Source organism: Lycorma delicatula, chromosome 8 (genome assembly GCF_047948215.1).
Source record: "Lycorma delicatula isolate Av1 chromosome 8, ASM4794821v1, whole genome shotgun sequence".
NCBI lineage: Eukaryota > Metazoa > Arthropoda > Insecta > Hemiptera > Fulgoridae > Lycorma > Lycorma delicatula.
In genome coordinates, this window is record NC_134462.1 from 19,736,616 (window position 1) to 19,750,321 (window position 13,706).

The following is a 13,706-nucleotide window of genomic DNA, read 5'->3' on the forward strand; positions in this document are numbered from 1 at the left end:
TGTATATTTTATTACAATTCTCTTGGCTATTGTATCTTAATCTTGTCAAAATATTTGCTATCATTCAGTAACATGAAATAATATTGTTATCATGATTATCAAATTAGAGCAAGCATGAGTGTTGTTAACATATTAATACAAAGATGCATGTTTTTCATTAACAGCAATGTGGATTGAAGCGTTAAAAAAGCCTTAAACATACAAAACTCCTGACAAGAGTGAAATAATGTTACTTGATGGGATAGCATGGCTAAATATGAATTCATAGAATAATTCTAGTACTATGGAGTACTAGTACGAGGTGCTAAAAGGCGCCAAAAGTTCGGGGAATTTTATCATAAAAATTAAATAGCTTACCATAACTTATAATTTCCACCGTCTCCTTCAAAGTAATCCCCTTGGGCATTGATACAGTGACCCCAGCGTTTTTCCCATGATTCCATGCATCCCTGGAAGTCTGCGGTGTTAAGTGTTCGAAGCACGTTCTGCGTTTCTTCCTGAATCTCCTCAATTGTGTTAAAACTACGGCCTTTCAATTGAAATTTTATTTTCGGAAAGATAAAAAAGTCGCACGGGGCAAGGTCAGGCGAAAAGGATGGGTGGGGAATCACTACCGTCTTTTTGGAAACCAAGAAATTCCAAACGGCTAGCTATGTGTGCGCGGTCGCGTTGTCATGGTGCAGAACCCAGCTGTAACCCATAGATCTGAATGTTTGCGCCTAATGCTTTCACGTAAAACCTAATGCTTTCTACTTCAAAACTTCACAATAGATCATCCCATTGACAGTTTGAGCAAGAGGAACAAATTCGTTATGGATAATGCCTTTGATGTCGAAAAAACAATCATCATGGACTTCACGTTGCTGCGAACTTCGCGACTTCCACTGCGACGACTGCTGCTTAGTTTCAGGGTCATACCCGTGCAACCATATCTCATCACCGGCTATGTTGTTAGTGATGAAGTTATCTCTTGCTGAAATTTTCAATTCACTACAGACAGCTACGCGATTTTGTTTCTGGTCGCTGTTCAACATTCTCGGTACGAATTTTGCAGCAATGCGTCTCACGTTCAAATTGTCCGACAAGATGGGTTGCACGGACCCATATGACATTTATCATATGGGTTGCACAAACATCATGGAATGTTTGTCTATGATCTGCAAAAATAGCCTCTCGCACTTTCGCGATGTTTTCCGGTGTTGCGCTTGTTGATGTTGTTCCTGAACGCTCATCTTCATCGACTATCGTTCATCCATCTTTGAATCGTTTGTACCACAAAAAAGTTTTACTTTTATTCATAGCATTATCACCAAATGCTTCCACAAGCATGGAATGGGTTTCTGCACCAGTTTTTTTAAGCATGAAGCAAAACTTGATGCAGGTTCTTTGCTCTTTAAAATCTGCCATTTAGAACTTCGATGAAGCAGTAAATCACAACGTTACGCATGAAAGTCAACAATGCAACCTGTCACCGTCACAGATGATGGAACACTGATTCACAAAGAGCCACATCTAGCGGCAGCAGGTCGTACCAGCAATGGTTCGCGCGAACCATTTCAAGCAATTCAAATTCCCCGAACTTTTGGGTAGAACCTCGTATAATACTAATACTAGCTTTACTTGAAATCTGACAACAGTGCACAATTGCTTACTAGGAAGATGACAAACTATTGTGTAGTAAGTAATGGGAAACTGTTGTTACATTAAAGCTAAAGACTAGAGTGAGTATCAAATACTGTTTTAAACTCAGGAAAAGTGCATCTGGGACTATGGTATCAAAAGTCAAGTTATAAGAATATGTACTTGCTTATCCTTTGCATAGATATTCAGCCAGTTGTTTTTAAAGTGGTCAAAAACCCTTGAAGATAAAGATAGGCCTAAATGTCCAAAACATCTAAACTTCTATTCATAAAATGGAATTAATTTAAAATAGTAGTTGTTTTCTGTAAGAACATATTTAAGAATAATGATATGTGATTATGAAAATAATTTCAAAAGATTTTTTTTATCTAATAGCAAAGCTATCTATTAATAATAACTTAGTAACCAGACTGGGGCTAAAAGAAATTGTTTCTCAATTTGTACAGTATTCCATGTAAGGTGATCAAAGACATTACTGTATGAAATATACAAGAGACATACTTCTTTTAAAGAGTCAACTACCTGTTGAAATACAAACCTAATCTTCAAAAGTCAACAATAAAGAAAATTCTTTTGTGTTTCTATGATTTACTTTGTATTTAATCCTGAGAGACAAATTTTGGGTTTAAATTTTTATTTGATTGCTTTGTTTATGAAGGAGGATTCATTGGTCTGGTATGCGCCATAAAGCAATTGATACTTCTTCAATGCGATACACTAGATGGTAATTGTCCAGTAATTTTTGACTTAAAAAACAAATGTGTGTATTGAATCATCCTCTTCATTTTCCAAATTTTTTCTTTCTACAATTATTTACAATTTCATAAATTATAATTACCATTAAAACATGTATTTTTGAATACACTGAAGGTATATAGGGTAGAAAAAATTAAAACCCTACGTTTAAAAACATAGAGTTTTTAAACTCTATTATAATAAGAAGACTTGCAATGGTCATTCCAGTCATTGCTAAATGGTGCCAGTTGTATCACTGCATAAAATATATACTTTTTAATTAATTACTAGAACATTCAACTATTTTTTCTGTTTTTTTTTTGTTTTTTTTTATGTTTGTCTCATTTAATTTTCAAACTGTATGGTCATACCTTGATAAAATTTCAAATGAAGTTAACAAATGAAGTTAACAAATGAATCAGAGAGAACTAGATTAATTGGCTATAAAATAAATTTTCCTTGGTTAGTAAATGTGTTTTTACAAAGAAGAGTACAAGTTAAAACTATAACAAATGACAATTTTTAGAATATTTAAATTGAATATCTGTTATTTAAAGTGAAGAAATACAATATGGTGAAGTTAAAACCCAAATGTATTACTATAATTAAGATTTTGATTAACCTTGCTAATGACAAGAAAAAAATGATTTGTTAAATAAAATAATAAAAAAAAAAATTATTTATTTATCTTTTATTTAATTCCAGGGTACATATTATATAAAAGATTATATACTTGATTTTGGAAAAATTACCAATATTCCAGTTCTACCATATGGAGATTACAGGTTGGATTTATCAGTTTATACAAATCACAGTAGAATGAAAATACTTGAAACTTGTTTTTCATTTTATTATGAAGTGAGACCGTTATATGAAATTGTACGTGTCAGTAAAAATAATAACTCCACCTTACATTCTAATTAAAATATGTTACAGTTTGATAATGCTTAAAATTTATACATATGTATGTATAATTTATAATATATAAATAAATATAATAATAAATATAATATATATATTATATATATAATATATAATATATATGTACTCTTTTGGTTTTAATATACTGAGTGTAAGAAGGTTATTTATTCATTATTTTCCCAATTATTATTATTTAATACAAATATAATAATAAATGTTTTAATTTCAAAGGAAAATTGTTTTATTGTTTACTTCATACCCTTCTTAATTTTTTTGTATTGATACTAATCTAATTTTATATATTGGTACCTTCTGCTCCCACTATCTAAAATTAAATGTACAATTTTAAATTTTGCTGAAATTTATATTGAAACTTCTGAATAAATTTCAACAGTATTACGGCCAGAAAATTTTGACACCGATTGGAGGTATCAGTAGTTAAGAGAGAAGTTATAATTTTATTACAGCTGTAGTTATTGGAAAATTTATGTTTGAATGGCCTTCATCATTGCAGTACAGTCTGTGAATAAATGAATATGAAAAATTATGTAATTAAGAACGTAGTACCAGGGTTGTTTGGAAAGTTTTCGCCTGATACATAGATGGCGTAAGTATGACCAAACAACTATGATAAAAAGGATCAAGTATGATTTTTTAGAAGGCATGCTGCAAAAATTGAGATGTGTACATTTCTCATTGCTTGTTTATGGTGATCGAGTAAAGCAAATAAGATTTGACATTTTCTGAAAAGCAGATAAAACTGAAATTCAAGCTGTTATAAAGTACTTTATTTTAAAAGGTTTAATCCCAAGATACATATAAAAAGAGTTAGATTCCATTTTAAATTATTCTTACATCAATTGAAAATGATGTAAGAATAGACCATATTTGTGCAAAAAATGAAGTATATATGGTAAAATGCTCATGATACTCTGAAACCGCAACATCTGATGAAGTTGTTGCAAAACTCCACAATTACAAATTAAATGATCATCAACTGAAGGTATTCGAGTTTGCCAAAATGGCATTTCGATTGAAGGAGCTATTCTGGCTAAATATTCACATCTCACCAAAAGAAAGTTCTTTTTCACAATGATAATGGGCCTGCACATACATCTTGGGTTGTTGATGCAAAACTCCCCTAAGCTTCGAAGAACTTCTATGTTCATTTTATTCACAAGCTTTGGCTCTCTTTCAGTGACTTCCTCTCTCATATCTGAAGAAATGGCTCACTGGATGAAGATTCACTTCAAATGAGCTCAATCTGAGACTGCAGCTTATTTTGTAATTTGACAAATTGCATTATACTTATGGTATTATAAAGTTGGAAAGTCATTGGTCTTAATCTATAAAATTGCAAGATGACTATGTTGAAAAATAAAGAAATATTTTCTAAAAAATCTTCTGTTTTCTTTGTCAGGATGAGAATTTTTCAAACAACCCTCATAGACCATATTTGTGCATAAAATAAAGTACATATGGTACAATGAAATTGTTCATTTAACACTGTTTTCATATTATCAGTTCCTGCCAAACTAATTTAGAATGATAACTATTGTGTTATCACAAGTCTATATTTAATTTAATTATTAGATAGTTTTTTTGCTCTAACCCAAGAAAAATTAAATAATATGAAGATATATATTGCCTTATACATAATTAAAGAAAATCTAATTTATAATTTGTTTTAGGTACATTCTATACCACATAAGATTTTTACTTTCTTGATCAGCTCTGTTGCTGTTGTGAAGTAAATATAATAGTTATAAAAGGAAAGGGAAAGTATATAGATAGGTCCAAAATTGTGATGTCAAGTTTTTTTTTTTGCAAATGTTGATGTTTCATGACCACTGAGTCCAAATAATGAAAAAAAAAGAAAAAAAAAGAAATTTCTGGAAGATGTATGTACTTGTACTGTGTATGTAACAATAAACATTTTGTATATATATACATATATGTAGACCATTTATAAATTAACCTCCAGTTTGGTATTACAAACTGGTTTCCATAGCAACATATCTCATATACAGTAGACATCAGCTAAGCTTAAATATTATCAACCCACAGGGTTGGTCTAGTGGTGAACATGTCTTCCCAAATCAGCTGATTTGGAAGTCAAGAGTTCCAGTGTTCAAGTCCAAGTAAAGGCAGTTGCTTTTATATGGATTTGAATTGTTAGAAAAGTTGGATTTTTTTAAGTACATTGCACAAAGGGTACCAAACCAACTTACAGATCCCCAAATATCAAAAAGAGTAGTAATGGCATTGACTTTTCTTCAGCAATATTAAAATAAAGGAAGTGAATTTCTTGACATTATTATTACTAGGGATGAAACATGGATTTGCTTCATCAATATCGAGACAAAAGAACATTACAAACAATGGATGTATGCATGTTTGCCAAACAAACCAATTCAAACAAAAAAATTATGTCTACCATGTTTTGGAACCATAAAGAAATTTTGTTGGCAGAATTTATGAAGCTGGGTATAAAAACTTCAGATATCTTTTGTAAAATGTTGATAAAGCTTAGGAGAGTAATTCAAAATAAACAGCTAACAAAGAGGATCATTTTTTTGTATGAAATCCATTTTCAGTGGATGAAAATTTACAGCCTCACACTGTTGCTAGCACCAAGGGTATACTAAACATGTTTAAATGGCTGAATATTTTACCATTCCCCCTACCAGCTCTGGCAAGTTAACTATTTAAAAGCAATGATGAACTAGCCGATGGAGTTGATGGCACCATTCTTAAAGAGAGATAAGCTAGAGTCGTAATATGACAAAGGCATGAAATTGGACAGGAACCATGTCAAGAAGTAATATAAGTATGAGTGCAACTTTTGTATACAGTACATTTTTTCAACTGATTTTTATTATTTGATTGAAGGTTTTATATATATATATATATATATATATGCTTGTATATATTAATGATAATATATATATTATCATTAAAGATTGAAATCATTTCAGACAATAATAGTTACATTAAAAAAAAACAATTTTCAGTTCATTTTGGTTTAACTCAATATGAAAATTATTTTTACTGCACTAAGTGATATTACATTTGTTGTTTTTCTATTTGAATTTCTGTATTTATGTTTTGTGATAACTTAAGTAAATATAGGAAAATTTTACATTTAGTATAGAATATGTAATGTTATGCTTATGCTGTTTCTTGTTTTACGTTCTTTAATCTGTAAAATATTCATTATCTTTTATCTGTTATCAAGTTATACAGAAAATATGTTATTTTATTTAAAAAAATAATAAGTATTTAATGTTATGAAAATGAACAGGTAATATTTCATATTTTAATAGCACGATGAATTATTTTAAAAATCATATTATTCTTTGAAAAATTAGAATAAATTATATGAAATTCTGTTATATGTAAAATATATAAATTTTTAATATTAATTTTAAAGTAATATTAGATACTAGTAAGATAAAATTTTGAGTGTAAAATCATTTTTAAAAATAGCTAAGCAGAGAATTACTTGAAAATAGTTTATATTAATTTTGTGTGAGCAATTTTGTGTGTGTGTGTGTGTGTGCATGTGTGTTTTAAGAAGCATGAATGTTACCATATATTATTCTTTCAACTTAAATGAATTTACAACAAAGATAAGTTGGTTGTCTACATGTAAATGGATTTTAAATAGATAATGAACAAATCTGGTATAATACATAGCACAGTGTAGTATAATTCTCGTTTAAATAAGTAGCTTATCACAAATACATAGCAAAATACCTTTATAAATTGTTAGCTCTCACTTTGGAAGTAGTACTTTAACTATTAAATTATTCATTTTGTTCGTTAAAAAGAAGTTTAAAAAGTTATTTATTTCCTATTTGAATGAACTGGTAAATAGTTAAAAAATAATTGACACGTAAATATTAGTTTTATATAATTTTTTTGTATTGACTATAGTAATAGAATATTTGCGGTTTATTTCCTTTTATTATATATTTCATAGTTGTTATTTGTAATCTTTATTTTCTTTTGTTCAATTTATTATATTTTTTAATTACTGTTATGTTATGATGGTTATTGTGTTCATATATCTACATATGCGCACGTGTGAACACACATATACACACACACACACACACACACACACACACCACTATATATAGTTAATTTGTGTGTGTGTGTGTGTGTGTGTGTGTGTGTGCACGCGCATGTACATGCACATAAATGAACGCTTACTTTTGGAATAAATGTGATTTTTATATTCCTAAATCATAATATTCTTGTACAGGTGTGTTTATGTTGTTACTAAGCATTTTACACAACAGTATTTTAGCAAGCCTGAAAAGCCTTTGAAGAGTAAGATTTCAATTAATAAAATCCATAAAAGCCCTAATTGGGCTTTTTGGTGCAGAACCCCCATTAAGGAGTTAAGTAATTAAAGATAGGGAAACAGGTGGATTTGAGAAAGGGACAACTTAGAAAATTAATGAAATAAAAACAAAAACATCAACTAAATGATAGCTTCAGGGCTCCCTTGAATTAATGAGGATCCATCTCTTTTTCAGTTCCTTGAAAGATCACAGTATCAATATGCAAATTAGAAGTAGTGTATTAATGTTAAACAATTTTAAATTCTTTTTTTATTTATTTCTCTGCTCAAAGATTACCCTGATCTGACTATCAACAATATCTAACCTTCTGAATAAAACTACATTGGCACAATGACTCTTTCAAAGTCAAATTACAAGAGTGTTGTAGAAGACCTTAACTGAATCCATTTTGATATGGAGCTGAATTATTATTTTTTATTTTATGCTACATGTCCCAGCCTTATTTATGGCTATGGTATATGGAAAAAAACACTTTACGAACAATAGGCAACACTCAAAGTTCATTTTTCTTAGAGTAATGTTATCTTATATGTAGCAAGTACCTATAGTGAATAGAGTGATGCTGTCAGTTATACCATTGAATTTCATCTCCATTTCAAAGGTGGATTTGCCATATTGATGTGAAACATCAATATTCCTTGAAAATTACAGTGTAAGTATAGCAAGTGCAGTATAGTTTCATTCTTTGCAGTCGGTGTTTTTGTATATAGCCTTACTTGATCGAGGTAAAGGTTGTTATAGTGGAAGCATTCTGGATTTTTTCAAGAAATTCATCTAATATTTGTGGGTAAATTTGTGAATGCCAGTGTCAGTGTCAAGTGTAGCTTACACATTACACGATGTCGTTAATAAGTGGCGTACAACAGGGTTGTTTTCAAATGGAAAACAAAATAGGCAATCTTCCATTAAGATTCCAAAAGCCATAACTGACAGTCAAAGAAGAATTTCTGCTGGTCTGAAAAAAATTTATTCGTACCTTATCATAAAAAAGCAATGTAAAATACATATCTTGAAACTACAGTTTTGAAACTATATTCTAATGTAACAACTATGCAGTAACTTAAGAGAAAAGACAAACTGAAACATTTTAATTTTTGGGACTGGCTTCTCAAAAACATTGTTTTTGCTTTATTAAAAGTTATGAGTCATGACTTCATTTACCTGGGCACATTAATCTGTGCAACACAAAATTTTCACTGGATGTATGAGTGTTCACTTCATGATGAGAAAATCATTATGGTGTGCTGTGTCTGGTACTTGTATTGTGGAAGCCAATATTTTTTGACCGATTGCCAATACAGAAATGAAAATTACAATTTTTTAAGATTTCTATGCCTGGTTAACAGATCATAAGAAACAGTACCGCTTATTCCAATAAAACAAAGCATGTCATATATCAAATTATTCACTACTATGCATTGCTGCAGCTTTTACAGCAGAAGGAATAGCATATTAATTAAGTTCCAATGAAGGCAACCTCTATATTTCAAGTTAAAGGTTCTTATAAAAAATGTTTGTCAATTATATGAAATTTTTATTAACAGGGCTAAAAAAACACATGAAATAAAAAAATTGAATAAAATTGAAGGAGAATTAAAAAAACTTGATCTATTATTGAGTAATGATGTTGCTAATATTCGTAATCAAATTGAATCTGCAAGCATTGATTATCTGGAAGCACAGTAAGTTTATTTTATGATGCATTTTTTATATATTAAAAATTATATTTTAGCAAATATAATAACGTATGTAATAACTGTTAAAATTAGTTACTAATGTATGATTAATATAGTTTTGTTTACTTTTGAATTAATTTTCATAAGGATATTCATTTTTATTGGTTGTATGTTTACTAATTGAAATGTGAAGGATTTGTTGAACACATAATTCAAAAGATCAAACATAATGTTCTTTTTTTGATAGATTTGTTTTAACACAGTTAGTGTTGAAGAATATTTAAAACTGTAATTTTTAATCTAAATTTAATTAATTAAATATGAACATAATTAAGAATATCACATACATTATTATGTTTTCAATCACTCTTGTGGTCATCTTCAGTGTAGTTACTATACTGATCAAGATTTGGTATAGTTCATTTTTTATTTAGAAAAAAATTATTTTTTTTATACAATTTGTTTTAGGAAACGTAGCGACAGAGCTGAAAGAGAATTTTTAGACGCAAAACTAGACTTATTTGATAAAAAGGAAAGAAAAGAATTACTTACTAGTCATCTTTGCACTATTATTGAACAAAACGAAATGCGTAAAGCAAAAAAATTATCGGATCTTATGATGCAGTTAGAGATAGCACCAAAATCATCATTAGTTAGTATCTTCTTGTATTATTTTTAGTAATTTTATAATTTAATTTATTAAAGAAGTAAAAAGTGTTCCTATACTAAAATACTTACTTATACATTTAAGCTGTTCCATTTTCCTTACTAATATTAAATTAACTTCTATAGTGACTTTAAAATTTAAAATAATTTTGTTTCTAGGGCTTTTTTAAAATTAACTTCAAAATGGCTGGAATAAAAAACAACCAGGTTACCTAAGTTTACTTACATATTTAAGTTACTTTTCAAAGTTGAAATCTCATTTAATCAATTATAATACTGGCATATGGCTCTTGTTTCATGAAATCTCTTTAAGAAACAAGGGGATGTAATTATCAAAAATAGATCTAAGTTTTGTTTAACTCAGTTTTGTTAGCACAATAGAGAGAAAGATGTTGTTAACATCAAAACAAGATTATAGAGAGAAACAATTCTTGGAAATTTTCCTTTTATAGTAATACTAAGTTGTAGGTTGAAGTGTTTTGTAAAATAATGTTTTTTCAAATGTAAGTGGGAAATTCATACACATTATCTTATAATTTTACTCAGCGCATGCAGTAGAACTGTATATATGATATGAGACGGATTCCTTCAAAAAGAAAAAAATTAATGAATATTATTTTGTGTTTTCCAAGAAAGTAGCTCACTGTTCTAATTTTTAATTTGAGAATAGAGACATATAAAAAAAAAATATGAATATTTGCATACATATTTAATTACAAATGTGGCTGAAAGGTAATGCACACTGGAACATTCCGACATACAAAATGTCGCACAAAGTGACAAGTGACAAACCACATCTTGTGGTTTCATTCCCTTATTACTAATATTCCAAAATTCAGTGAACCATACCCTCTTATTTTTTGTCTGTCACCAATGGATGGAGTTGAGTACATCTGTTGTCAGTGAATCTACAACATCCATTAATTGAATTTTTAATAGTGAAAAATATGAACACTAGTATCATTTCTGTAAGCAATTTATAGTGAAGAAACTGATGATCTAAGTACTGTGAGTTGGTGGGCAACCTTGTAGTAATTGATTGGTTTTGGTGGCTGATGGGAAGCACAAAAATGAGGTGGATGAATTGATTCTAAATGAACATTGGATTACACAAGCATTGTCACCTGGATAGGCATATTGAAAGAATGAGTAGGACGTATTATTGCACAACTGGGCTACCATAAAATCTGTTCACAGTGGGTACTATACAAACAGAAAAGAACAAACTGTAATAAAAGGAATGTTGTTAAGAGATCTGAAACATTATCATGATGACTTTCTTTTCAACATTCTGACAAAAGATGAAACTTGGGTCCATCATTACGACCCAGAAGAAAAGTGGCAGAGCATGCAATACCAGCACTGAGAAAGTGCTATCAGAAAAATTCAAAATACAACCTTCTGCAAAAATAAAACCCCGGAAGCTGGGTTATCTGTAAATTGTGTGCAATACAAAGAGATGTTAAAATACCTTAGGGTACATGTGTGTCATGTTCAGCAATCTACAGAGCCACTAACTGTGCAATGCATTAATGCTCGGCAACACTCATTGCATGCAACCACCAAGGCTCTTGTGAAATTGAAATTTGAACTTATTCCAGTTGGCTGGCAACTTCACATCTTTCTTATACCATCAAAAAAAAATGTTTAGTATTTTCTATTTTTAATAATTTGTACTTTCTTTTTTCAGATAACATCTCAGATAAAAGTTGATTATAAAACAGAACAAGAAGACGAAGAGAAAAAACAGAGTATACAACAATTAAATAAAAATAATACAGTGAATAAACAAACTGAAATGATAGAGGAAATAAAAAATGCAGATGATTCATAATTATAAGCAATATATGTCGACCTCTCTTGTTATAATACTTTCTTAGTCTTCCAGAAACTTTGTATATATATATATATTATCTTAGTAAAATCAATTTTTTCTTTATTGTTGCTTATATCTCTCTCTGTACTAATTATATTAAATAAAAATAAAACTAAAATTCAATTATCCACCACAGTGCAGAATCCAGTAATATTTCTTACCTTATCTCATTACTTGTTATTTGTAATCAAAAGCACTTTTGAGGGTTACTCTCATTGTCAGTTGATCATAAAATAGAAAAAACATCAAATTACAGATTAAAAAAAACATCAAGAAATTAAAATTATCGCGTACATAGTGTAATATATTTAGTCACAATTAAAATTAAAATTAAAAATTCTTAATAATATAAAACTCTTTTTTTAATTTTTAAAACTCTTAAATATGCTTGAAAACTCTTAAATATCCACCACATGAAAGTACTCTATGTGGTGGCTAGCCACAAGCATATTTAAGAGATTTAAAAATTAAAAAAAAGAACTATATTATTAAGAATGTTTCATTTTTATTTTAATTGTGACTACATATACTATATATGCGATAATTTTAATTTCTTGATATATTTTTTAATGTGTAATTTGAAGTTTTTTAATTTTGTGATCAGTTGACGATGAGGGTAATCCTTGAAAGCGCTTTTGATTAAAAATAAGAAGTAATCAGATAAGGTAAGAAATATTATTGTTTTCTGTACTGTGGTGGATACCTGAATTTTACTTTTATTTTTATGTAATGTAACATATATGTAAAAATAAATAGTTATTTTTTCAATAAAATATGAAAGGTTCTGTTCTCTTACAAAATATTTGGAAGAGAACAGAGAATATTTAATATCAAATATTAATAAAGAGCTCATGAATTGTTTACAAGAAATAAAAATTTTTGGAACAATTTTTGGATTGTTCTTATTAGGAACATTTTTTTAATTTTGTATACTAAGGTAAGGGAACTGAATTGCAAACATATATTTTGATTTTTGTAAAACATTTTTGATCATTTCTTTATGATATTTTATTTCAATAAGGTTTTAGCAGAGCATGTTTTTGTATAGTATTTAAACAAAAAAAATATTTTCATGACGTACTGAAAACTAAGTGTATTTACAGATAAGAAAAGAATGTTAATTTTTAAAATTATACATGAAAAATATGTAATAAATAATCTTTTAAAATTATTATCTGTTTGTGATTTTTATTATTATTATCTATCATTTTAATTTAGTGCTTGCATTCAATATTGTCTATCATGACATGAATATATGACGTCTTTTGAATTAGATGTACATAATTAATTAAAAATTTAATACTGCAAATAAGGTTATGGAAAGTTTACTTTTTATTGATTAGGAGTGGTTGTTATATGAAGTATTTTAATGCTAGTGTACATTAGTGCATCTAATACTTTTAATAACACATTTAATGTTTCCTTAACTTTGCCATTCAATATAATAATCATCTAGAGAAGATACTGGTATAATTAATTTTTACGGATATTGCACATGTTCTAAATTGTAGTAAAATGTTAATAGGTAGAAATATTGCACATAGTTTCTGACTTGTCACACTCCATTATTAACAGCAATGTAATACAATGCATACCAGCAACATACAACGCATAGGCAGACGTTAGCCACATTGCATTCCTACTTCCTTTTGGTAATCATATTTTTCATTTATATTTTGAGAATGATAAATTTTTCAAAAGAATCACTAGAAGTAATTTTTATAGAATAAGATCATTAAAATTTGAAAATAATGTAATTTTTAAATTTTGTCTCCCAGTGCAGTCACCATTATGTAACTTTTACGTAAGACAATTTTA

General features: G+C 28.7%; 1 protein-coding gene across 2 annotated transcripts in view; it reads left to right on the forward strand.

The window, feature by feature from the left end:
• LOC142328824 (uncharacterized) overlaps window positions 1-12,901 on the forward strand; it is a 33,489-nt gene extending 20,588 nt beyond the window's left edge. Inside the window, exons 4-7 of one of the 2 annotated variants that reach the window (XM_075372892.1) lie at window positions 3,082-3,161; window positions 9,215-9,352; window positions 9,815-9,998; window positions 11,703-12,901. In XM_075372892.1, coding sequence (XP_075229007.1) covers window positions 3,082-3,161; window positions 9,215-9,352; window positions 9,815-9,998; window positions 11,703-11,846 — 546 coding nt within the window. In that variant the 3' untranslated portion in view covers window positions 11,847-12,901. The remainder of the gene's footprint in view (window positions 1-3,081; window positions 3,162-9,214; window positions 9,353-9,814; window positions 9,999-11,702) is intronic. The other variant, XM_075372893.1, reaches the window with a different exon arrangement.
• The last annotated feature ends 805 nt before the right edge of the window (window positions 12,902-13,706 follow it).